This window comes from Alexandromys fortis, unplaced genomic scaffold, assembly GCF_014885135.2.
Source record: "Alexandromys fortis isolate MF-2015 unplaced genomic scaffold, M_Fortis_MF-2015_v1.1 scaffold_46, whole genome shotgun sequence".
Lineage (NCBI taxonomy): Eukaryota > Metazoa > Chordata > Mammalia > Rodentia > Cricetidae > Alexandromys > Alexandromys fortis.
In genome coordinates this window covers 1863863-1891014 of record NW_026067919.1, presented here as the reverse complement: position 1 = coordinate 1891014, position 27152 = coordinate 1863863, and the positions used below count along the sequence as shown (strand labels likewise).

The 27152-nt window shown below is 43.8% G+C and overlaps 1 protein-coding gene across 4 annotated transcripts in view; it reads left to right on the top strand.

The window, feature by feature from the left end:
* The window catches only part of LOC126500578 (ubiquitin-conjugating enzyme E2 E2), a 277963-nt gene that overhangs the window by 227170 nt on the left and 23641 nt on the right, over nucleotides 1–27152 (top strand). For all 4 annotated transcript variants that reach the window (XM_050140578.1, XM_050140579.1, XM_050140577.1 and 1 more), the window contains exon 5: nucleotides 12960–13107. In XM_050140578.1, the coding sequence (XP_049996535.1) occupies nucleotides 12960–13107 (148 nt within the window). The remainder of the gene's footprint in view (nucleotides 1–12959; nucleotides 13108–27152) is intronic.

The following is a 27152-nucleotide window of genomic DNA, read 5'->3' as shown; positions in this document are numbered from 1 at the left end:
TCCAAGATCCTTATTTAGCTAATACACACAGCTATGGGCTTTGTAAAATGAGGCTGGCGCTGTTGATAAAAGCCTCGTACAGTGCAATTGTTTGCTTTCAGAGGTAATATTTGTTGTTACTCTGCAGCAGCCAGTTTCCTACAATACAAAGATGAATGTTACAAATTACAGGGAAAGGAAGAAAGCAGCCTGGTGTGTGTTTAAGATAGGACTTCAGATTTCTCTTAGGGACACAAGACTCAGTGGGGTGACACACTAGAAAACGGATGTGTTTTTCCATACAGCTCTCAGCCATCGAGGTTGGCCTTCTTCCATCCACTGCCACCACCACTTCCTCACTCCTCCTTTTTTTAACATTTGATTTTTATGTGTGTGCAAGAGATGGGAACATGCGTACAGCCTTAGGGACATTTAACCTGTTTAGGACAGTAGTCTTATAGAAAATGCTGCAAGAAGGAAAAAGCTAAACTCAAAGGTAGGCTTTGGGATTCCTAGGATGTTGATGAAGCAAGATAACCCAGAAGGTGGAGATGAAGATGAGAGAAATAACTTTAGTCACGAGGAGAATGTGACAGGCCCGAAGAGATGGAAGAGACTGGCTTCAGAAAAATGCAGGTGTGGGCAAGTAAATAGGAAACAGCTGTGCTGTTCAGCCACCTTACCTCCACCTAGAATCTCCCGGGGAAAGTCTCCTGAAAGCTTAACTAGAGCAGGCTAGCCTGTAGGCATGTATGGAGTTGAAGGAGGGGTTGTCTTGATTGATTGACATCGGAAGGCCCAGTCAGTTGTGAGTGGCACCGTTCTGAAGTCAACGATCCCGTGTCTATGCTGTGTAGTGGGCAAAGATGTGTATATGCTCTTGATCTTGGTATGAAATCACATACTAAAGTAATTCCACTCTTGATTCCTTGCCAAGGGGGCGGGGGGGGGGGGGGGGGGTGGCAGCTGAGTTCCTGGTGTAATGTCAGAGCCGGCTGACCTGTGCTGTGTTCTATGGGGATAGGGAAGCATATCTCTGCATGGCGCCTTCACTGAGTCCAGCTCCTATCTGACTCACTGCCGTCCGTGCCTCTCTTCCTCTCTCATATCTCACCCCAGCAGCCGCCCAGAGGTGGACTGACCCTGGCCAAAATCAGTTTGCATTAAGTTCCAGAGCTCAGCTGTGGATTGGGTTGTCTGCCTTTTCCCCATTTCTCCTGTACACACTTCTTTCTTCTGGTTCTCTTCTATTCATTTATTGATTTGATCAGCTGGTAGTATAGAGAAGTTTGCATAATATTGATTATTAACATGATGTGGTGATTTAAATGACTGTGGCCCCAGTAGGCTCATGTGTTTGAATTAAACAATTGGTCCAACTGTTTGGGAAAGATTGGGAGGTATGGCCTTGTTGGAGGAGGTGTATCACAGGGAACTGGCTTTAAGGTCTTAAAAGACTGGCCCCATTTCAAGTTAACTCTTTCCCTTACTCTTTGTGCTTTGAGACGCGAACACTCAGCAGTCCTTCTGCCATGCCTTCACTCTGCCACCACGGACTCAACCCCTCGGAAACTATGAGCCCAATTACACACTTTTTAAAAACTAAGCTGTCTTGATCATAGGATTTTATTGCATCAATAGAAACTATTACAGATACTATTTCGGAGAGATGGGCTAGTGGCACCAACCACAAAGGAGCAGTTTCTTGAGAGGCTAGTTGAAGGAGGAGCAGTCTGCGATGGCCTCATTGCACAATCCTGGCCTGTCCTCTCATTGATTCGATCCCCTCAGCAAATTAAGCCCCCACTGCTTACCCCTGCTGTCTTCTGCCTCATCTTACAGACACTGCTGAGCAGCCAGATTCCTCAAGGCCAGGGAATCAGGCAATGCTTGATAGCCAGCAAGACCTCAGCTAGCTTGGGGAAACAGAGAACATTTTCCCAAATGACCTAGTGGTTGGGCTTTGTTAACCAGTGTATCCCTTCATAGAGAAGCCCTCTGAGGTCACTGTCTGTGTCACCTCACGTTAGTCACATCTGCTACAAACCCAGTTAAAGCCCTCGGGTTCACACACATTGACATTGCCCCTTCCCTTCTCTGGCAAGCTGCCCACATGACTGCCCGTGCTAGGGAGCAGTTCACAGTGTCAGCCAGCTTGTGGTATGTGCTCTCCACAAACTCTTAAAGACTAACCTGCTCTAAATACTGACATTAAAACTGCTCTATGGTTGGATAGATGTTAGTTAACTGATGTAGGACAATTCTATATTCTTTCAATTATGTTTTAAATAAACACTGATTAGCCAGTAGCCAGGCAGGAAGTGTAGGCAGGACAACCAGACAGGAAGTAGAAGTGGAGCAATGGGAACAGGAGTATTCTGGGAAGAAGGAAGCTCTCTCTCCAGTCCTGTCCAGACACCAGAAAAAGCAGGATGTGACCTGCCCCACTGAAAAAGGTACTGAGCCATGTAGCTAACATATACTAGAATAATGGGCAAATGTAAGTTATAAGAGCTAATAAGAAGTCTGAGCTAATGGACCAATCCGTTTATAACTTATGTAGACCTCTGTGTGATTTTTCTTTGGGACATAACATCTGCGGGAACCGGGCGGGACAGAAACCTCAAAAAGCAGACCCTCATGTTACAGTTAACAGTTCTCAAATCATGTTGGTTTGTTCTGACTAACTTGTCTTCCTGTAAGCGCAGAGGTGCCAGGTCAGTGCATGCAGGAATACTGATCAGTGGGTAGCACTCTGCATGGCTTATCTATGGTCACTTTCCATGCCTCCTATCTCATGAGAGCTCAGTTCACTAGAACTGTAGAGACCCTGTATCATCAGCTTTCTTCACTAAGCTAAACTGTTGAGACTTAGGGGTCATGTAATTGCCTTTATTCCCTTCCGACTGCCATGTTTTAAAGTCAGGAGGTTAATGTGTTTGTTTTCTTTCCTCTCTGACTTTCCTCGCTATTAGACTTGACTCAGTGATGAGCATTTAGTTGAGTATCCCAGTTTCTTATTTTGTAAAATGAGAGTAATAATAGTCTTTTTGGTGACTGAAAACTAAATTGTATGAATAAATGCAAGTTCTTAGAACAGCGTCTAAGCATAACCATAAACATTTCACAGTTTTGACTGTTTTCATTTGTGTTGTTTTCGGTCACAGCGTTCCATGATGAACACACAGAACTTTTAAACTTCATGCTGTAAATTTAAGGCAACATAACTCTGGCTCCGAATAGACATGGAAACTCACACTATTCAAAGCTGTCTGCCTCTCCCAAAAGTGCGCCTTTTGAGCTGAATGTGGTAACACACACCTTTATTAATCCTAGCACTCCAGAGGCAGAAACAGGTGGATGTCTGTGAGTTCGAGGCCAGCCTGGTCTTCATAGCAAGTTCTAGGCCAACCAGGGCTACAAAGTGAGATCCTGTCTCAAGCCCTTCCCCTACCAAAAATGGGTTTTGGGGTGTTATTTAAGCATTCACTAAGAGCACAGGCATCTGGCCAATTCTGTAATTGCCACAGATTTACCATATTGTTAGCATATTAGTCTTCGTTTTACTTTAAATCATGGTAAGATATATTTTACCTTTATGCTGCTGTGGGCTACATAGAAGATGAATCATCACTTCTAGCCAGTGTTTACAGATATTTTGTGTTGTGCTTTATATGTATTGATTGTTCATCTCTTAAATTAATAACTAACACCCCATGTGTCAGCAAGCATAAAACTTAGTAATTGTTTCCTGAAAGAGGAAGGGAACCTGTATGTTCCTTCCAGTTTCCATCTAGATTAATTTACATTAATCTCTAAATGTGCTGTGTCTTACAGACTGGGCTAGGTGGTGTGAGACCTGTGAAAATGTAAACAAAGAGAAACAAGACAACTCCTTCTGTTTATGTTCCTGTTGTCTTTAATAGTGTAAAGCTTTTTACGGCCCAACAAACCTCTGCACCGACGATGCAGTAATCCAAATTAGACCAAATTAAACCGAATTAGAAAAAGCCCAGGTTTAATGGGTACCAGTGCTCCCCGGTGGCCTTCCAATCCCCAGAGAGGAAGACAAGGAAAACACAGAGAGGGGAAAGGAAAACCAGAAAGACCACATGTTTGTTGGGAGGAGCGGGTGCAGTTTAAATAGGCTTTGGGAGTGGTCTTGACCCTCTCTGGGGAGGGGTGACCTTTTGGCCGTCTTTCTCAGAGGCGGAGTCCAGACTGCAGTAGTTCCCGGGGAAGGGGCCTTGGAATGAAACTTTCCACCAATCAAATAGCAGATGATGCTTGTCACTCATTTATTATACTTGGTATAGAGTCATTTTCTCAGTTATTAGTTTCCTAATAATTGTTATGTATTTGACACTTTGCACTTAAAAAGCAGAACAGAATCAACTTGTCTGAGTTGTAGGTTTATTGGAGTCTGCTTTGTTGTCTGTATGGTGCCAATTATGAAATAAGTATCATTGGCATCACACAACCCATGTAATGGTTGTCAGTCCTCTGCTCAGGAGCAACTGCTGTGGCGTCTGGTGTGGGGCCAATGCTGCTGAGGGTCAGATAGATGTGTGTGTCCTCCAGTGTGCATTGTGTTTGTCTCAGCAAACCAATGCAGAGACTGTGTAAGCATGTCTTTGAGAATCTGCTTAACTTAGGTCATTTCTACCCACGGTTTGTGACCTGGCAGTTATTTAACCTACACACAATTATGTTATTGGGAAACCCATCCCACGCTACAAAGATTCACTTGTTTAAAACATTTAACCCAAATTTCCCAAGCTTCTTAATTGTTTTGCATTGTTGTCTTGGATTAAAGGCTTGTTAAAACCCAAGCATGCTGATGGTAAATTTCTACTCCTAGACCCCTGTGATGCTTCTGTTCTCCTTATCTCTATGTTAACCCCCTCAAGGAGGCAAACCTCTGTCTAAACTTCACACAGCTCTCGGTTAAGCTGGTTTCAGACTCTACTGTATTCTTTCCAGAGAGTATGTTGTTCAAAATAAAGTGGTAGATCCCTTCTACAACGTTTGAACTTCATGTAACAAGCTGAATGTGAACCTCTTCTTTTCCTAACGGCTCTGTGGTTTTGATTTTATATCTGAAATATGTGGGCAGTCCTGTCCCAAGCTAATATTATCCCTGAGGCCTTTGAAGAAACAAATGTAATGTACCCCACAATCCCTGCCTCTAGGACTTCTAGAAAAAAGTAAACACGGCCTCACACCATGTGAATCTGACAGAAAGAACTGTCAATAATGCCATTCCTGGACTTTAGACAACAGAACAAGTCAAAAGAAGTGTAATGTAGAATAAGATGAAAGACCCCATCTGTTGATGGAGAGATGGGCCTGATTTTCGTCCCAGCCACCCAGCTAGCTTACACCTGAAATAACCACACAGAAATTGTATTAATTAAATCACTGCCTGGCCCATTATCTCTAGCCTCTTACTGGCTAACTCTCACATCTTGATTTAACCCATTTCTATTAATCAGTATATCACCATGAGGTCGTGGCTTACCGGGAAAGGTTCAGCATGTCTCATTCTGGCGACTCTGCCTTTATTGATTAACCAGTGAAGGCAACACATAAACAGAAGGACCTCCTATGCCACCCATCATGCGTGAGACAGAGCCCCAAAGCAGGACTGGGAAGTGCATATGTGTAATCCCAGCACTGGAGGGGCGCTCTCTCTCTCTCTCTCTCTCTCTCTCTCTCTCTCCCCACACACACACCAAAATTGTTTTAAGTTATTTGGTATGTAGGATTTGGGTATGACTCAGTGGTGAAGTACTTGTCTCTTATGCACAAGGCCATGGTTCAGTCCCAACACCTAAGTTTTTTTTTTTTCAAGGAATGGTGACTCTATGAAATGCAGAAGTACTCGCTTATCTTAAGAAACTTTTTAAAAAATGCAAAGAAAGTATAAAATTAGTAATGGGTTTTCTGGGGTGGGGAGATGTTCTGCCAGATGATCACAAACTCACTGGCTCAAAACAGTTTGGCTTCACTCTAGGAAATAGTCAAGGCATGATGAGCTCTGTTTTAAAAGTTAATGAAAATCATTTAGTTGGCTTTTATGGTTTCCAGAAGCCATCTGCATCCCTTGGCCCTTGGCCCCTTCGCTTATCATTTAACACATCCCTGATCTTCCTGCCTCCCTGTTGTTGATTCCCTTATGAATGTATTGGGCCCATCCAGTTGACCTAGGAAAAATCACCCAGCTTTAGGACTCCAAGTTGATGGGAGATGACAATATTCATGAGTCCCAGGAACTTGAATGTACACATTTGAGAGAGAAGGCCATTATTCTGGCTACTACATACATGTGCCTTATGTGCCTATAAACCCTGGGAATTAGCCATGTCCAAGTAAATTCATTTCCTGTGTCTTTCTAATCAGATCATGTTTCTGAAACGCCTGAATTTATGGGAAATGTTTGGAAGTTACAATCTTCCCTCTCCTTCATGAGGGCTGTTGCTGTATGAGCAGTCAGGCTGTATTCTGAGGACAGCTGTAAATGCAGATGTAGGTGTGAGTTATTTGGTACACAGAACTCAGTCATTGTTAACTGAAGCTGCTCTGTGGTCATTTTCTTATAATTTTTTTCTTTGTCGGGAGCATGAAGGGAAAGACACAAACACAACCTCATGAGCAAGAGCAAAGGAGCCTGCATTGGCAGGTGTATTTTCAAAAGGTGGGGGTAGGGACTTTCATAGCCTTTGAAATTCTCGCTGTTTGTTAGTATTCAAAACATCCTTTCCCCGTTCTGAAGGACTGACATCTAAGGCTGTGTATCCCCTTATTATGTGGATTCATCCCTGTTTCCATATATTTCTCAGGATCTGGAAGGATCTTCTCAGGTTTTGGCTGTTCCGACACGTCACTAAGAAATTTTTGCCTCAGTTGCAGGACCTACTTGTTGATGTGACTTTGCCACTATTAACATTTTTAGGTTTATAAATGAAAAAAATAGAAACAGCAAAAATATTTATATTGAATGCTTGCTAGTTTATGTTTTAAGAATGCTTGCTAGTTTAAGTTTTATGACCTATCTTCTGAAATAATCTGCCAGAAAACCTAGTAAAGTTGCATGGGACAGAAAAATGTCCAGAGCATCTTCTTAATCAGGCATGGTGTTAGTGGTACGTTAGTGGCCTGCAGTCCAAGCCATTGAAGGTGAAGACAGAAGGATCTGCAGTTCAAGTCCAGTCTAGGCTACATAAGCAATTTAAGGCTAGCCTGGACTACATGAGACCCTGTCTCAAAAAAAAAAAAAAAAAAGTCACATACAGTCCCCGTGCCTTGAAATCACAGCTTCAGAAGACTGGGGCAGGAGGATCGCAAGTTCAAAGCCAGCGTGGCCTACTTGTGAGACCACGTCTACAATATTAACAGAAATGACTCCTGCTCCCTCCAGAAGTTCCTTCTCATTTCCTATTGGTCTTGTTCTAAATATCTAAGGAACATGAGATGTTTGGTGTCTGCCATTTCAGATTCACATCTGCTCAGCACTGAGTGGACTCTTGCACTGTGCCAGGCACTGGAGCTCAGCTGAAAGAGAACTCTTCAATAAATAACTTAATACAGTGAAGGGGCAAAGCCAGGGACCAGGATAGGGATGTGGCACGGAATGCTGGCCAGATCCTGCATCACATTGCAGAAGTGGAACCTGCTCCAGACTCTGGGACTACCATTGCATCAGAACGTGCACAAGCATCTGTTCCGTCGGCATTTGTAAACACACCAGAACACCCACTGTCCAAAGCATTCTTAGGACTCTGCAGCTTTGTGGCTCATTATTTTTTTAAACAAGTGTGTCTCAGTTTCTGTTAGGAACAGAGTCTGGTAACCTGTGCTTGCAAGCCCTGTACTCGGGAGACTTAAGCTGTAGGATCATGAGTTCTAGACAAACCTGGTCTGCCTGGAGACCTTGTCTCTAAAAAGCAACCACCAACAAGATACCATTAGAGTCATTAGTAAAAAAAAAAAAAAAAAAAAAAAAAAAACACACTCAAACATCCTTTAGGTAGAAAAGAGAGCAGAGCATAAAGGTTCCCCCTATGGTACAGGAGCGCATGCAAACTGAAACCCCCACACCCAAGCAGGGTGCTCTAAAACAAGCAAAGGGAGGAACCCGATGCTGGCATTGTGTAGAGAAGCTGCATCACAAAGCCATTGGGGTTGTAAATGGTATTGCCGGTCATCCAGCTGACCCACCAGTTACATGCGCTCTTAGATGTTTATCCCAGAGAGAGAGATGTTCCTAACAGCTTTGTTTGTGATAGCCAAAACCCAGAGTATGCCAGTGTCTCCTAAGTCTAGGTATTAGCCAGTGATGTAATCAAACATGGCCAGGCAGTAAACCCCGGCCATCAGGGCTCAGGAGCGTCCATGGAGGTGGGTGTACCAAAGAGTACCACCCCTCCTTCTGCACACCCTGTGCATCCTCTGTGATGTTTAGGACAGAGCTGGGATGTGGGTACAGACTTATTAGAGTACAAGATGCGGGTGAGTGGATGCAGGGGAGAGGCTGAGGCAGATTCCAGCTGCAGGCCATTGGTCAGAAGTTCCACAGGCCCAGACTAAAGAGTGATGTCTGAGGTAGGAGGTGGCAGCCCTCTAAAGAACTGATTCTTTAGGCTTCAGGACCTGACTTCCTTCCGAGGATAGTTGTCGAAACTGAATTAGCCCAGCTGGTGTCAAATAAATGTTATTGGCAGGTAATTCCCACCCCACGTGTAATAATAAAAATATTCTGCATTGTGTATGAGAGTAGGGAAAAAAAGAGGGATTTTCTTTGCTTTTTATTGTTTTATTTTTGTCTTTGGAAAACCCAGATGTCCTTTACTTAGAAAGTGGCTTGAATTAGCATGGCCTCCATAGGCTCGTATATTTTCATTCTTAGTGCCCATTTATGAAGTTGGAAGGATTAGGAGGTGTGGCCTTGTTGGATGCGGTGTGTCTCTGGGGGTGAGCTTTGAGGTTTCAATAGCCCATACCAGGCATTCTGCCTCCAAATTGGTATATAAAGCTCTTAGTCAGTGCTCCAGTGCCCTGCCTGTCTGTCATAATGAAAGTGGACTAACCCTCTGAAACTAAAAGCAAGCCTCCAATTAAGTGCTTTCCTTTATGAGTTGCCGTGGTCATGGTGTCTCTTCACGCAATAGAACAGTGACAGACTGACACATCCATGCCATAAAATACTGCTGAGCACCAGAGAATAAATTACTGGTATTGAGTGAAAGGAGCAGTTTGAAAGGTTTAGTAGTGCATAATTCCATGGTTGAATTTCTTTCTTCTCTCTTCTTCTTCGTTGTCGTCTTCTTTTTTGTTTGTTTGTTTGTTTGATTTTTCGAGACAGGGTTTCTCTGTAGAATTGGAGCCTGTCCTGAAACTAGCTCTTGTAGACCAGGCTGTCCTAAAACTCACAGAGAACCGCCCCCCGAATGCTGGGATTAAAGGTGTACCACCACTGCCTGGCTGTTGAAGCACTCTTGCCACAAGAAACAGCTGTGGTAGCCAGGAGCTAAAGAACTAAGAGAAGACAGTTATGCAGGTCAAAAGGTTGTACATAGTATCAACATCCCCAGGTCTTCCGGAACATGGAGGAAGATGGGGTGGAAACAATGCAAGAGGCAGAGGTTGTGGGGAGGTGCTGTGAGATGCTGTCTTCTGCGTATAATGTGCAGTTGCACCCATGAACAAGACCAGCACAATCAACACCACAAGACAGCAACACTCCATCAGGCTGCTGACATTGCACTCAGTGGGCGACAAGAGAAAAAAGGCAGTGCGCGAATGTGGGTGGGAGATGTTTTGGGAAGTGTCCAGAGGAGAGCAGGAGGGGATAGGATATAGATATAGTATATGAATTATGAAATTGTCAACAAGTAAATTTTCAAAAGATAGTATTTGTGATGGGATCCTCCTGTATCTTGACAGTATACACATACATACACATAGAAATAAATGTAAACATAAGATAGAAAATTAAGATCCAGGAATAAGGGGACTGCAGAAATATGTTTCTGCAGTATATGATACTTCTGAGAGATACTGCCATAATAGAAACTGGACTAAAAATGCATGTGGTCTCTGAGTGTTCTTTCTTACAGAAGAATTTACAAGTATTCCAGAATTAAAGGTGAAGTGTTGGAGAAAGGGCAGGAGCGCCAAGGCTTCATGGCGTAGCACCAGACTCAGTTTCCTGAACTTTGACGCTCTCATGGCTGAGTTGTTTTGAGAATTAACCCTGTGGTTAATACTTGATGGGGGTTTTCCATGTCATGCATGCATGAGTCACTCTTCTTTTCAATGAATTGTCAAAAACCATTCGGTCTGTTCATTTAGCACTTAGGGCTGAGCAATCTGGCTTCTCTGAGACATTGTCATGATGGGTGTTTGTATTCACTATGTTCATCTCTTTCTTCTTTCAAGCTGTTTATCCCCTCATTCTAGTTTTCTAGGTCAGACACTTGGCTCATTTTTCAGAGAGTCTCTTACTTTGTAATATAAACATTTAAAATGTATATATTTTATGGTCATGTCTATTTGACTGTTGTTTTGGCTAGAGACAGATTTTTATATTGGCAGCTCAACCTCTGCGTTGTCATTTAGCTGAATCTTGTGGGGTTGGGTTTGGTTTGGTTTTAATCAAAGAATTATATGCATCTGGTCTTGATGGTGCACCTTGTAATCACAGCATGTGGGAGCATGTGGACCAATAGTTTGGGGCTAGCCTGGGCTACATAGCTAGAGTCTATCTTGAAAAATAAAAACAGAAAGAAACAACAAAAGGGAATTATTTGCAGATGTGTTTTTCAATTTCCAAAGATGACTGAGAGGCAACTCTTTCCTGTGTTGATTCTGATCTTTGATTATGGTTTTCATAGCCATAGGTTTGCTCTGTGCCTCAGCATGTAGCCAGTGTTTGTAGGTGTTTCATACATGATTGACGTGAATATATACTCTTTAGTTGTCAAATGTAATGTTTGTAACCATTCAGTCCTTGATTTTGTTTGTGGTTTAAATTTTCAGGCTCGACGGAAATCTTTAATTAATAAATAAATTAATTAATTAAAAAAAATAAATTTTCAGGCTCTTGCCAGCACATGGCCTGGCTGACCTAGCAGTTACGTGGTGATGCATTCCTCCTTGATTTATAAATACACCATTTTCTCATTGATCTGCCAGTTTTTACTGTATAATTTTTGGCTATTTAGCTACAGCCAATTTCAAATTGTTTTCCTGGTGCATTCCTTCATAATACAGTGTTCCCCAGTTACATCAGCCCCCGGCCTGTACTTACACCAGTAGTCACAAAATCGTGTCAGCTCTTCGTTGGCATTTTTTGTGTGTGATGAATCTGTTCGTAGTGAGAATTCCTGCTTCGCTTTCACTATCAGTTCCCTCACCGTCTCCTCTAAGGCACACACTTCCTGTACATGAGCCACTGAGTGTCCTGATTGAGGTGCAGGCTCTGGTTTCAAACCCCTGGCCACATACAGGCCTACAAGCTCATCTGCCTTCTCCATGAAGGTTATCAGAAATCAAAGCTTTCATTTTGTTAAGGCTGCCTTCCACCCTTCAGCCCTTCCTTGTCCCCAAACCTGCCCCAGCACACACACGGCCCACTTGTCTAATGTAGGTTTGGGATTTTAGATGTGGCCTCCAGGAATTCTCCTAGCTGATTCTTCTGTGCGTTTTGAAGAAGGTTGGTTCTACTTTCCTCAAGGTCTCTGGACATTTAAGATCTATGTGGGGATAGAGGTTGAGAGCGGTCTGGAATGATGCTGGATTCTGATCCTACCTGAGAATGGGGTATGGCGTTCAACAACCTTTGACACGTTGACTCTGCCCTCCTGGAATGTGGCTGCTTACAACTTACATCAGCTTCTGGTGTCTGAACGGATGCTGGATGCCTGCTTGAATGCCAGACCCTACAGCGGCCTCCCTCTCATGGGTGTTTTTCCTGTTCTTAGTGATTATAAATTCAGGGTACCAGACTAGTCTCTAGAACACCAAGATTTATTTATAAATTTGAGAACATTTACAAATTTACAGTCATAATAAGTAGCATTTAAATATTAATATTGCTTAACCAAAACTGAGCTGGACTTGTTGTCAATATTAAAGGTTTTTTTAAGGTTTTTATTTTACTTTATACGTATAAGTGTTGTGTGCACATACATATATATGTACCCTGTGTGTGCCTGGTGCCCTGGAGACCAAAAGAGAGCAATGGATCCTCTAGAACCAGAGTTGCCAGCAGTTGTCAGTCACCATGCCAGTCAGTGCTGGGAACCAAGCCTGGGGCCTCTGTAGGAACAAAGGTACTCTTACCCACTGAGTCACATTCCTACCTAGAATATTTTTTGTTATAACTTTCCAAATTATATTTAAGTCAAGTTTAATGGTGACTCTCATAGGAAAAGACTGTACACTCAAAATATAAAATTTAATAAGGAGTAGGTTTGTAAATTGTAACAATATGGTAAGATAATTATAACAAATGCAGTTTTAACACACAGTTGTATGAGAGGCACGTGATATGCTTACATACCCTCATCCGTGTTTAACATGCAGTTGTATAAGGGGCACTTGATATGCTTACATGCCCTCATTCATGTTTAAAACAGTATTAAAGGACATTTATCTTTGTTGTATTATTCCCAAGCTTTCTGGTGTTTTGGATCTTCTAAATGTAAAGCAACTAGAATCCACCAGAAGTTTTTAAAAATATTTCAGGGGTCAGAGCCCACTTCTGCTCATAAACATCCTGTGGTCACACCAAGTTTGAAGTCCTCAGCCACACCCAGAAGCTGTGTCCTGATTCTGCTAGGAGTGTTGTTTTCTGATGTGAAATAACTCTATTTTTAATATATTGATTATTATCATGTACCTAATTTAAATAAAAAAGTGGCCTTGACTTCTAGTTACAGCATCTCCACTCACAGCGACTTTGCATTTTCTCCCAGGTCACCTTCCGAACGAGAATCTACCACTGTAATATCAACAGCCAAGGGGTGATCTGTCTGGACATCCTCAAGGACAACTGGAGTCCAGCCCTGACCATCTCGAAAGTCCTCCTGTCCATCTGCTCACTCCTCACAGACTGCAACCCTGGTGAGTGGCCCTAGAACTGGTAGCAGACCGAGAAAGAAGGGCGCAGCTGCCCTTGAACGTGTTGCTGCTGCGAGCGTTCCTGACCCCGCTGCTCATTGCTGTTGATTTTAACTTTCCATACTGCATAACTGTGTTCTTTTTAAATCGGTTCTTTTCATTTACCTTTTTAAACCTATTATTTAGCAAAAAATTAAAACAAAATATGATAAAAAATTAATGAAAAATAATTTTAAATGAGAAAAGTATATTTTAGAATGTATTAAATTCTTCTACCAAATAACAATAAAAATTCAAATTGACACGCTTAATCTTTAATTAGATGCCTACTAGGCATGTTAATTTGAGAGATTTGGGGGATTAAAATCTATGACAGCCACAGCAGCACCACACAGACGTGACCTCCAGTGTGGTGGTAGCAGCCCTGTGTCCTGACAAGCTGTTAGCAGAAAGCTGGCTGGGCCTGAATCAGGAAACAGGGCTTTCCAGGAAGCTAAGGTGGTTATGGACACGCCTTGGTGGCCCCTGCCCTTTGCACTCAGTTCTCAGCCGGTTCCTTCCTCTGCATATGATCGTGTGCCTTTGACAGCTTTCACTTAGCTACAGGGCAAACCAACTACAGACTGTGTTCATATATGGGATTACTCTGCAAAATTCAGAAATCCCAGAGTAGTCTTTGTTCATGTTCTCCATGGAACTTGCTTTTTTCAGTATTTTATTAATTGCCATGAAATCCCAGCTCCTGTGTAAGGCCACTGTGAAATGTTTCTAGTTAGCTCACCAGGTAGATAGTAAACTCCTGTTAGATGAAACCAAGAGAGCTGATTGTTCCTGCAGGCCCACCCCTGGCAGAGCCCGTTTCTGTCTGTCTCATGAGTGACTTTACTGAGAGGCGATGCTGCGAGGAGACTTTCTTTGCTGTTGCTTTTGTTTTGACGATTTGTGACCTGTGAGCCCTGTGAGCCCCTGCTTTCAGAACAGGTCCCCTGAGCTCATCTTCCTATCTCTAAAGAGACAGCTGTCAGTAAGTCAGGAGGTGGGAGGGAGGGGTTGGAACTTTTAGTTATTGGTTGGATTTTGTTTGTTTATTTCTTTGGTTGATATTGCTGTCTCTCAAAAAAATTACAGACCTGCCTTCTATAAAGGTAAAACTCACCCCTGAGCAAAGCAAAAGCTCGGGGGTGCTGGCCTGAGCCAAGGTTGCTGGCACACATCTGGAATCCCCACACTCACTTGGGAGGCTGGAACAGGACTAAGGTCTCATCCCCACAAAAGAAGTCACATTTTTTTTTTAAACACTGATGTTTAGTAGGAATATCAGGCCAGGGTTAGAAGAACATACTTGTCTATATTATACACAGTATGAAATTCTCAAAGAATAAATGAAATTATTATCATTTTAAGTGGTAATTTTATAAGAACCTTGTTTCTTTACGTATTATTTTAAGTGAGCTTATGTTGAGGTATTCATACCTATAAATAATGAGTGTTTGCCACATACTTAATCAGGCACACCGGGAGCAAAGCAAGGAGAGAAAGGTTCCCTGGAGTCAGGAACTAGAAATACCCCCCTGTTTATCTGAAAAGCGAGTGGCACCGGTGGTCTGAACCTCAGTTTGCCTTTCTCATCTGCTGTTGTTGCTGCTGCAGTTTTGGAGATAACATCTCTCCGCACAGCCCAGGCTACGGGGGACTGCAGGTGTGAGCTACCAGGCCCCACACAGCGCTATGACTCACTGCATAGGGTTTATTTCCTTAGGCACATTTCTGGTGTGATATCATTTTTTAAATTCCAAAACCTTCCTAACTCTTATGAAGGAACTGGAAATTTTAACGAAAAGCATTTGATGTTGGAAAACTTCTGTTTTAGTCATACTAATGAGATCATGAGTGTGAGGTTTTTATAGGACCTAAGCTGTAGACTAAAATGTTTGCAAATACAATTTTGGTAACTAGAATTTACTTCTGGATAGTCTAGAAAGGTTGGAGGTGGGATTAAGGCTATCAGAAACCAAGATCCACCATTGTAATAATTCGGAATGAGAAATATGTGAAAGTTCTTAATATTTTTCTTTCTACTTTATGTTTGAAATTTTCCAAAATAAAGATTTTTTTATCACTATAATTTGTAAACTATGGAAGCTGGCTGTTGTCCACCACATGGATCATCTGGGCTCTAGCACTGGCCCTCGGTGCCTCCTTCCACATCATCTGCCCTCTTAAGCCCCCTTGAAGTGTTATCTGCCTGCCTGCAGTGGGCAGAACAGCTCAGGCCAGGGCAAAGCACACCACAGACATCGCCTATCTTCTTTCCATTGAATACCTGGGGTTTGGAGAGATAGCTCTGCAGTCAGGAGCACTTGCTGTTCTTGTAGAGGGATCTGGGTTGTGTTGCCAGCACTCACGTGGCCACATAGAACCTTTTGTAACTCCAGTTCTGGGGCCACATACCTGTCTTTGATCTCCACGGGCACCAAACTCATGCATGATGTATGTGCATACATGTGAACAAACACTTATACCCATGAAACAAAAATGAATCTAAAAATAAAATAAAATTTGAGTGTCAGTTGCCCCAGTCTTAAATTTATTCAGGTCTTTATTAGAATAACTCATTAGCACACCCTCACTTAGGCTGGGGGCCCTGAAGCGGCAGTGTCAGGGTCACTGGTAAAAGCTACATTTTCTCAAATGCACTGAGCAAATGAAGACAGTCACTTGCTCCCAGAGCTCTTCTCCTGTGATCTTTGAATGGCCAGAAGCTCACTGATTCCAGTCACTGAGGACCATGCCAAAGCCCAGCAATGCTCTTTCTTACCTGTGGCCACCTCCAAGGCCTTAGCTCGTCTTTGCCTGGCTCCGATTGCATAGTGAAGGTTATTACGAAGCATTGAGATTTTATGCTTGATAATGGCTTCTGGTGGCTTAGAGCCTGTAACACAGGATTAAGTATTTCAATTGGCCGAGATCTGTGTGGACGGCACTGGGTCTGTGAGCTGCTGGAGGGACTGAAGGTACCTGGGCTCTTTAGCAGAATTTCCCATTTTCCATTTGCAGGGCTGTGCTATCTCATGCCCCATCCTGCCTCACATAAGAACTGGACAAGAACAGTTCTGTTAACCGAATGAAATCCTGTGAAAATACAAGCAACCAGTTATTAAAGTAGGCTTTCCTAGCAGGCATGCAAAATACCTTGGCCTTTGCTAGACAGCCACTGCAGCTGGTCCTGCAGATACAACTTTCTTCTGCGGACTACAACCTTGGTTAAAATAAGAAACAAGCGGCCTAGGGAGATGGCTTAGCTGGTATTAAAAAAAAAATCTTGCCCGCACCTGAGTTTGGATCCTAAGAACCCACATTTAAAAGCCTGGTTGTGGTGGAGCACCCTAAAACTCTTGCTGGAGGAGGGTGGTATGGAAACAGGCAGATCCCCGAGGCTCCTTGGCCAGCTAGCCTAGCCGAGTCAATGAGCTTCAGAGTCCCTGGGACTCTGTCTCAAAATAATAGAGGCCATCAAGGAAAGCTAAGCACCTGCACAGCCGAGCACACACATGCGTGCACATGAACAATACAACATGCCCACACCAAAAGCATTAGTGAGAGCTGAGAAGTGCCCAGCACAGCATGTGGCTAGCTGCCTTGGCACCACTGGCCTGTGAAGGACTGGTTTCTTCTGGATTGCCACGGGCTGAATTCAAGTCCTGCTCTGTGTGATCACATATGGAGCAGACGAATGTAAGATTACCAAGGGAAGGGCTGGGGTCTAATGAGTCCAAATGTGATGTTACCAACTCTGAGCAGGGTTTACGTTTGAGGTTTTTATATTTTTATAATTATAAAAATCTTAAGGATGGGGGTTAGAGTATGGTCTTTCACAGCTGGGTTCACTCTCCAGCTCAATTTCTCATCTGGTGGAAACGATGTTTGTGAAATGTCAGGTTCACTGTTAGTGTGCGGCCTCAGTGGCTTCTCTCTCTCTCTCTCTCTCTCTCTCTCTCTCTCTCTCTCTCTCTCTCTCTCTCTCCATAATTAGAAGACCATGGAGCCCAGTGTTGATTATAACAGCTGGACTTGCAGTTTTAACACACTGGTAAAAGAACTCACTTAAAAAGCAGTATGTGAATTTGTTCAAAGTTCTAGCATATTCTTTGCATAATAGATGTGTTCCCAGGAAAATGATAAATTAAACTATATTAGCTCATCATGATAACACTAACCTTAGTACTTGGGCAGCAGAGGCAGAAGGCACTGGAGTTCACAGTTGTCCTGAGTTGTATAGCAAGTTCAAAACCAACCTAGTCAACCAGGGACCTTCTGTGAAAACACTGTCAATAAATAAGTCGTAGTAGATGCATTTAAAAAGAGAGTGTCCTATGGAAAAACTTCTTGTCAAACTAACACTTTGAAAATTGAGTTTATCTCATTTTGAAAATACAATGAATGGTTTGCCCTTGAGTGAGCTCTGCATTTCCTCCGAACGTGTTGCCTTCAAGTAAATTGTATTGGTTTTGGTGCTCAGGTGTCTAGGCCAGCCAGCAGAGTCCTGTCTGGCTGTGCTGTGGGCAGGTTCAGGGCATCCCTTTATTGGGAATGTTCAGTCTGCTACACCACCCTCATTCTGTTCAGAGCATTGCTGCCGTGACTGGTGCAGGTCTGGGGCTTCCACCTTGTATGGCACTGAGGCCAGCTGCTTTCCTGTCCACACTGAAGGACACACACTCAGGGACAGTCTAAGCAGATGCGGCAGAGAAGTTAGGAAAGGCGACCGGTTTCACAGCTCATCTGGCTTTAGGGTCAGCAGTGTCTTTCATAAGAAGTCTATGGCTGAGGACATAGCTCAGCAGTCGGGAATATTTGCTCCTCTCACAGAGGCCCACGTTCAGTTTCCAGCGCCAACATGGTAGCTCACAACCATCCTAACTCCAGTTCCAGGGGATTCAAAAGCACACGTGCTGTAAATACATGCATTCAGACAAAACATTCATCCACATAAAGTAAAATAAATATGATAAATGTAAAGAGAAGATAAATTCTAGAAGCAAACGCTCAGCCGACAGTGTGTGAGGAATGTAAGTGGAGGGTCAGCCACCCTGTCCCCTCCAGAGGGCACACTTGCCTGAGGGAGGCATGCACACTGTGACTCAGGCTGTCCACATGACTGGAAGGGGTCACATCAGCATCACTCAAAAGGCTTCTGTGGCTGCTTGAATATGCCCTCAGTCATGTTGTGGGCAGCGCAGACCGTGATTAGCCGTGTGTGTGCTCAGTGAGTGAATAGCCTGTCTCTAAGTTGATAAAAGTTTTTGTGTGCAAAATATTTTGAGGAAGGTTTTATTTTGTTATTTAAAATGATTTAAAGTATCAATATTGTAACTGGACGCACACACACACACACACACACACACACACACAAAACACTCCTTTACATTAGGGGTAGCATTTGGGGAGCTCAGGCCCCAGGTAGATTCAGGGTGTTCATGTGCTTTGAGTCTGGGAACGTTTTGTTTTTTTATTAAGATGGTCCCTCTTATTAACATTTCTAAGCAGCTAGAGAGGTGACGTGTGTGTGCAGAGGACTCGTGTTCCGTTCCCAGTGCCCCCATAGCAGCTCACAGCCGGCTGCGACTCCAGGATCCCATGCCTCTTCCAGCCTCTGAAGATGCCAGGCATGCACAATGTCAGGACACACCCAAGCAAGGAAATAAAAGTAAATAAGTCTTAAAATTCTTTCTTCAGTGAAGCATCATTTGAAGGTCAGTATTTGCTTTGGGAACTCGGGTTTAGCTGGATTCAGCAGTCTGACTAGCACTGGGTGGTCTCTGTGTGGAGACAGGCCGCAGCTTCTAACCCTGGCTTTGACCTTCTGTTTGGCTGTTCTCACTGCAAACTTTCTTGGCCCCTCTCAGTAAAAATTTAGTCACAGATTAGCTGTTGCTAAACAATTTTTATTGCTCTCCAATTTTGTCAGTTTGGACGTTGTTTGCATTAAAAGCTCTTATAACTGAATTTAGTATAAAAATCTCTGTTTACTTTTTATCGACAACGTCCTAGAGTTTTTCTACTCACAGATCACCACTTATGTGCCGTTAGCTTCTCTCATTATTTTATCCTTTTCATTTTATTTTAGTGCTAGGAATGGGACCTCATGCCTCCACCCTGCTGGCAACAGTGACTTGATATTGATGTTGGGTGGCCTAGATCCCCGAATGCTGATAGATGATAGGTAGATAGATAGATAGATAGATAGATAGATAGATGATAGATAGATAGATAGATAGATAGGTAGATAGATAGATAGATAGATGATAGATAGATAGATAGATAGATAGATAGATAGATAGATAGATAGGGATAGATATCCACCCAAATTGAGGTCTTCTCTGGTAGAACCAGCCTCTCCCACTGTTCAGTGGTATGCTGTGTTAGTATCTGAGATGTTTTCTTCCCCCACTTACCTAAATCTTGTGTGTCTGAAGTTCATTAGGGAATTGGGCAAAGGTGTCAGAACTATACATTTGTCCACTGTCACTGGGAGACACTAAAGACATAAATGGAACAGTGAGAAGATCTGCAGTGAAGCTTGGCTGCAACCCCTGAACTTGGGGCTGTGGTGGGGGTGGGGGGTCTAAAGCAGGAGGATTGCCAGTTTGCAGCCAGCTACATAATGAACCTGTGTGGAAGGGGGGGGGGGTGAAAAGATTTCCAGGAAGTGATGATGCACGCCTTTAATCCCAGCACTCGGGAGGCAGAGGCAGGCGGATCTCTGTGAGTTCCAGGACAGCCTGGTCCACAAAGCAAGTTTCAGGACAGCCAGAGCTATTACATAGAGAAACCCTGACCCCCCCCCCAAAAAAAAAAAAACTAAAAAAGAGACACAATCCCTCGATATAAGCAAAGGCCATTTGCTCACTCCAGTCTGTCTGCTCAGAAGTGCCCGTGAGGGCGCCTAGCGCAGACTGGCCCGGCCTTGATGTCTGAGGACTCAAGGGCATTTGCTGTGGACTTTAATGGATGCATTCTTCACTATTCTTTAGGGGAAAGTAACTAAAGATGGTGATTTAAGACTTTGGATGGTTAACTCTTCCCATTCTAAGGTTAAAAGAACATTTTTTAATGATAAGAAAGACTTGTGTATTTTGTCAGATAGCTTTTCCTTTATTGATATATTTATGTTGGTGTGCCGTTTTTGTTTCCTTACTGTTTGCTGTTTTACTCTGACCATCAGATAACACGGGCCAGTTTAGAAACATTTTATATATTCTGATATATAATAACTGCTTCTTTCCTGTAGCTTTGTCTATGCTTTTTTAAATAACGTCTGTATCTGCTGTAGTTATCTTATTGAGCAATTGTGTTTCACTAAGTTATTTGACTCTTGTGCAGCAAAGTGAAGTGTGTAAACAGAGACTGAAGATTTGGCTTGTGGTGGGCTCGAGAGCCTAGGTCATGACTGCTGTGTCCTCAGCGTTTGAGTCTGTTTACAGCTGGAAGTGTCCAGCCGTTCTGCGTTACAAGGCCTTGCCATCTGCAAGGCTCACACTTTGAGAACTCGGCTTTTGTATACTTGGTATTTCGCGCACACACACACACACACACACACACACACACACACACACACACTTTTTTTAAGCCCGTATTTGAAGGAATTTTACAGACTTGACTCTGGGAAGTACACTTGGCCACACTCGGGAGTGGCACAGCCATCAGGCTATGAGCTGCAGTGTTGTCCCAATGAAACTTACTGTTTTTCCTGTGTCCACATTCTAGCTGTGCAGCAGACTCTTGGTGACCACATAAATAGAAAGATTTTATGTGCTGTGCACAGCTCGATTTGCCGTGTACCACAGCATAAAGTGCCTAGAAGCAAGCCAGCGTGCAAGGCTGAGGTGGCTCAGTGGTGGAGTCAGTGCCTAACCAGGTGCACAGACCTGGGATTAACTACCAGCACAGTACTCGTAGAAAGTAAAAATAAAACCCTGGGCTCAGTGGCACACACCTACAGGTAGAAGCAAGAGGATCAGGGGTTCAAGGCCAGTTTGGGCTATAGAAAGCTGTGTCTCCAAAGAAAAGAAAAATAATAATATACAATGAATTAAAATGCTATCATTAAGTACCTGACTGTGGTCTGTGTGGTTGTCCTATTTCCGTACCACCTGACACTTGAGAAACTAAATGCTCTTTTTCTTGTTAATTTATTTTGCAGTTTAATTTTGACTCCTCTGAGTCCATGTCCTGTGGCCTCTTGTTAGTGGGAAATGGTATCACTCAGTGGGACTGGCTCTCAGAAACGTCTGTGCATGGCTAATACTAAATTGCAGCAGGAGTTTTCACTTCATGTCAGTTTAAAATCTGGGAAGAATGTAAACCATTCTACAAGACGTGAACTCCTGCGCTGTGCTCATAAAGATCCCCAAGCCAAGAGCCATGGCCTTGAGCCTCTCTTGTTAAACTGTGGGGCCTCTTCTTGGTCCTTGGACTTCCCACAGGTCAGGGAACCCTGATTGCTCTTTGGGCTGATGAGGGAGGGGGACTTGATTGGGAGAGGGGGAGGGAAATGGGAGGCGGTGGCGGGGAAGAGACAGAAATCTTTAATAAATAAATTGTGAGTTTGGGGCCAGCCTGGTCTACATCTCAAGTTCCAGGGCAGTCGGGGATTGTACACAGAGAAACCTGTAAAAAAAAGAAAAAAAAAAGATTTATCTAGAAATCCATTTTCACCCCCACCTAATGCATTCCTGTGACTGCCTCTCCTTAGGGAGCTCTGCCTGCTTTGCTTAGCATTTCGGTAGAACATCATAGCTCTTCCAGGTGGGGCTGGCATCTAGCTGTGTCAAGGGACTAACAAGGTGGAGACACAGGAGAGCAGTGGCTGTGTTCCTGTAAATCAGCTTCCTCTAGGACCAAACATGCAGACCTGAAGGTGAGTATCTACACTGCACGCCACCTCCTCAGCAAAGGTGCTGATCTCAGACCCCAATTCAGAGGACCTGCAGATCTCTGGGGACAGAGCAGGGCTGCTCTGTGGGGACTCTCAGAAGCAGGATTGAGGAGAGTCATCCCAGAGTGAACAGATCTTACCTGCACCCCCTCCTGTGTGAACACACACTTACAGTGCCCCAAGAGTACAGTCTAATGGACTTTAATTGGCTTCACAGGGTAAGGTGGGGTTATATAGTTATGAAAGCCTTTTAAACTTTTTTTTTCATTCATTCTTTGTGTCTTTTACAACATGCATCTTTATGACATTCATTTCCCAATCTCTTTTAAATCGTCCCTCAGGACCTTTTTATACAAAAGCCTGGAGTGACCTTTAAATGCCCTTGGAGTTTATTCCTGGGGCCTTGTGTAGAATCCTTAACCCCTGTTGACATCTGGTGACTGCAGAGTGCCATTGTCTTTCCCAAGATGCCTCTGGCCATTGAGTGCTTGCTCTTGGCATCAGAACGTACAGTGATCTGGCTGTGAAAGCATGAGGAAGCAGTCTATCAAGTGAGTCTCTGTCCAACCTATCTTTTAATATCTACTTACACACTTTCTCCTCATAAACACCATTCCTGCAGGTTCCCAAATGTGAAATTGCAAACTTTTCTGTGCACCGTTATTCATCCGAAATTGCCCCTCACAGTCACTGCTTCCGATGAACTCGCAGCATCCCTTGGGCTCTCCGTTTAGTAGATAATATTTTCAGTGACAGAAGCTGGAGGCAGCTTGGCTCAGATGCTCTGGAGACACTCCCTCAGCTGCCCTCAGGAAAGCTCGCCTGCAACCAGTGGGCAACACCCGAGTTGTGTCAAGGGAAAAATAGGAGTCTTCTGTTCAGGTTAGAGCTTCTATTGTGTGAAGAGAGACCGTGACCACAGCAACTCTTATAAAGGAAGCCATTTAATTGGGGCTGGCTTACAGTTCAGAGGTTCAGTCCATTATAATCATGGTAGGACATGGCTACGGACAGACATGGTGCTGGAGAGGTAGCTGAGAATTCTACATCTTACATGCAACAGGAAGTGAACTATCACTGGGCATGACTTGAGCATATATGAGACCTCAAAGCCCACTTCCACAGTGACACACTTCTTACAAAACCACACATACTCCAAGAAGGCCATACCTCCGAATAGTGCCACTCCCTTTTGGGGCCATTCTCTTTCAGACCACAACTTCTCACGTTTTTTGAAATAAGAGCTAGCTCTGTAACCCAGGCTGGCTTGAAACTTACTATAAAGCCCAGTCTATCCTCAAACTCAGCATTGGTCATCCTTCCTCAGCATGTCAAGTGCTGGAACTATACGTGTGATGAGCCAGGTACTTACCTGTTACTATGAAACTCCACCCCACCCTGTAGTAGCCAATTTAAATTCACTAGACTGTACTCTTGGGGCACCGTAAGTGTGTGTTCACACAGGAGGGGGTGCAGGTAAGATCTGTTCACTCTGGGATGACTCTCCTCAATCCTGCTTCTGAGAGTCCCCACAGAGCAGCCCTGCTCTGTCCCCAGAGATCTGCAGGTCCTCTGAATTGGGGTCTGAGATCAGCATCTTTTCTGGGGAGGTGGGGTACAGTGTAAATGCTCACCTTCAGGTTTGCATGCTTGCCATGAGGACCCAAGTTTGATCCCTAGAACCCATGCTGAGAAGCAAGGAATGATGGCATGCACTTGTAATCCCAACCCTGGGAAACCAGAGACAGGAGGATCCCTGGGGCTCTCTGGCCAGACAGCCTATGCTTCTCAGCAAGGTCCAGCTCAGCCCGAAACCTGTCTCAGAAAAAAATATATGGCAACAAGGATGTCATCCGAGGTTGTTCTCTGGCCTCCTCACACACACACTCACACATACACACGCGCACAGGAAGAGGAAGCCTACACCTTATTTAAATAAAGGTTTTAAAATTAATAAATGACTTGGCATGTCTCCTGTTACCAAAGCCCAGAGTGTTCTGCATTTTCTTCCTCGAGTGTGATAAAGGTACAGATTATACTCTGGGGAAAGCAGAATGCTTACCAAGGGTCTGTGGGCGTGTAAAAGAGCAGTTTCCTGTTGTAGTCTCTGTGTTCGTTTTGGTCCCTGTTTCAGCACATGGCAGCCATAGCATGAAGGCCCATGTCTTGTTCACTGATATGTAAACTATCATGTGTGTGAATAAACTGTAGTGATTGTGTATTAGCCACCTAAAATTTGCCCTTTGTTTTTGAGGGATTGGGTTTGGTTTTCCTAAATGCCTCTTTTCCATTTGTGTTTATTTTTCTAACCATTAACAGTAGTTCTCTGGATTTATACATAAAGAAGCTTCCGCATAAACTGTGACTGTGAAATAAATAAATTCAGTACAAGATATAAAAATAAGAAATAAAAGTCTGAATGTTCTTATATACAAACAACTGACCAAACTGAAGAAGAAAGAAAACAGTTTGATTTATAATATTATCCAAAAAGTCCTTTTGAAGGCAGGAGAGATGGCTCGGTGGTCAGGAGGCAGGAGAGATGGCTCAGTGGTTAAGAGCACTGAATGCTGTTGGAGAGGACCTGAGTTCAGTTCCCCCATGGCGCTCAAAACTGTCTCTAACTCCAGGTCCAGAGGATCTAGTGTCCTCGTCCAGGCTTCATGGGTACCAGCCACATATGTGGTACACAACACAGAAATGACAGCGCTCATGCATACACATAAAATTAAAAATAAGCAAATATTTTAAAATAAACACTTAGGAATAATTTAACCAAGGAGGTCAACAGCCTGACGCTGAAGTGTACTCCCTAGAGAAGTTCAAAGGGCATTTCATGGTTATGGCTCAGAAGAATTTGTGTTCAGATGTCTACATAGCCAAAGCAGTGCCCTGGAACCTCAGTCTCTCAGGTCCACTAATGTCCGGTGATTTTAGGAGACTTGGGCCATTCAGAGTCTACAAAATGAAAAGCTCTAAGAAACAGCTTGTTGCAAATACATAAAATACATACATAATAGCCTCCTGTGTATTTCTGAAAGACGTATAAACCTATTAAAAGTTATTATATGTGCACAAGCACCAATTGTTCTGATTAAAACGCTCTGATCAAGACCAGCTTAGGGAAGGAAGGGTTTATTATACTTCCTGGTCATAGTCCACCATCGAGGGATATCAGGACAAGAAGTCAAGCAAGAATTGAAGCATAAACCATGGAAAAATGCTGCTTACTGGCTCGCTGCCTCTGGCTCTTGTCAGCAGTCTTTCTTATACAACCCAGGAACCTTTGCATAGGGGTTGTACCCCTAAAGTGGGTTAGGCCTTCCTAAATCAATTAAAAATTGAGACTGTGTCCCCATATACATGCCCAAAGACCAGTCTGTTCAACACAATTGACCCTTTAAGACTCTCTCAGATAACTCTGCACTGTGGGAAGTTGACAGTTAAAACTAAGAGACTTCATCCTCCTCAGCTTGACATACAAACACACTACCTTCAGCCATAACCTTTCCTTTCTTTTGTATCCCCAAGATCTCACATTAAATTATTATAAAAAACACAGGACAGCTTTAAAATCCCACAGACTTTAAATTTTAGAAGTTCAGTTTCCCTTTAAAATAACAAAAGTCTCTCAACTGGGGCTTGTGCAAAATCAAAAATAAGTTAAATACTCTCTTACTCAAAAAAGGGGGGAGAGTTAGAACAGAGCAGAAATGCAAAACCAGCATCCAGTGGTGTAAACCAAGTCTGTAGCTCGTTGTTTAGAACCTGAGATTTGTGGCATAATCCTCTAGACTCCTAAGGACGCACAGCCCCACCTCTCCAGGCCTGCAGTCCGCAGCTCACACAGCTTGTCTCATAGGCTCACACCAGCTCTGCTTCTCCTATGCCCAACCCTTGGCAGACATCCCAGCATCCTGGGATTTCCTTTGTAACCGAGGCTGCCCCTGTACAAGTTACCTTTCTGGGTCTGTCTTCAAGGACTCTGATTCTGCCACATGGTGGCAAGCCTCAGCTTCTCTCGGGACTCCTTCAATCCTGACGTCCTCACTGCAGCTGAGGCTCCACCTTCTCCAGTGGTCCATTAACGCCTTAGCTCCTCTCTGCAGTGGCTCCTACCCTGACTCAGAGCCATACCAAAAGTGCTCCCCATAACCTCTTCATGGCTTAAAACCAGTGCCATGTAGGAGACTATTGCATAGTGTTTGCCAAGTTCTGCTGCAAGCTTACTGTGTAGCCTTGGCCCTTGTACCACCACTTGTGCTGCTGCCCCCCTGGTAGTCATGGCTGATTCTTAGACCCAGCAAACCAGCATCTTCTGTCCCAGTGATTCTGAGGTTTCACGTCTACAGATTCTTTTTTTTTCTTTTTTTTTTTTTGAGAAAAAAAATTTCTGTCTCCTCCCCGCCTCCCATTTCCCTCCCCTCCTCCCTTTCCCCTTCCCCTCCACCCACTCCTCTTCCCCTTTCCCCACTCCTCTCCCCCTCCCTCTCCAATCTAAAGAGCAGTCAGGGTTCCCTACCCTGTGGAAAATCCAAAGTCCTCCCCCTTCTATCCTGGTCTAGGAAGGTGAACATCCAAACAGGCTAGGCTCCCACAAAGCCAGAACATGAAGTAGGATCAAAACCCAGTGCCTTTGTCCTTGGCTTTTCAGCAGCCTCATTGTCCGCCATATTCAGAGAGTCCGGTTTTATCCCCTGCTTTTTCAGTCACAGTCCAGCTGGCCTTGGTGAGCTCCCAATAGATCAGCCCCACTGTCTCCGTGGATGGGTGCACCCCTTGTGGTCCTGACTTCTTTGCTCATATTCTCCCTCCTTCTGCTCCTCATTGGGACATTGGGAGCTCAGTTCGGTGCTCCAGTGTGGGTCTCTGTCTCTATCTCCATCCATCGCCAGATGAAGGTTCTATGGTGATATGCAAGATATTCATCAGTATGGCTATAGGATAGGGTCATTTCAGGTTCCCTATCCTCAGCTGCCCCAGGAACTAACTGGGGACATCGCCCTGGGCACCTGGGAGCCCCTCTAGGTCCAAGTCTCTTGCCAACCCTAAGATGGCTCCCTTAATTAAGATATGTGCTTCCCTGCTCCCCTATCCAACCTTCCTTTAT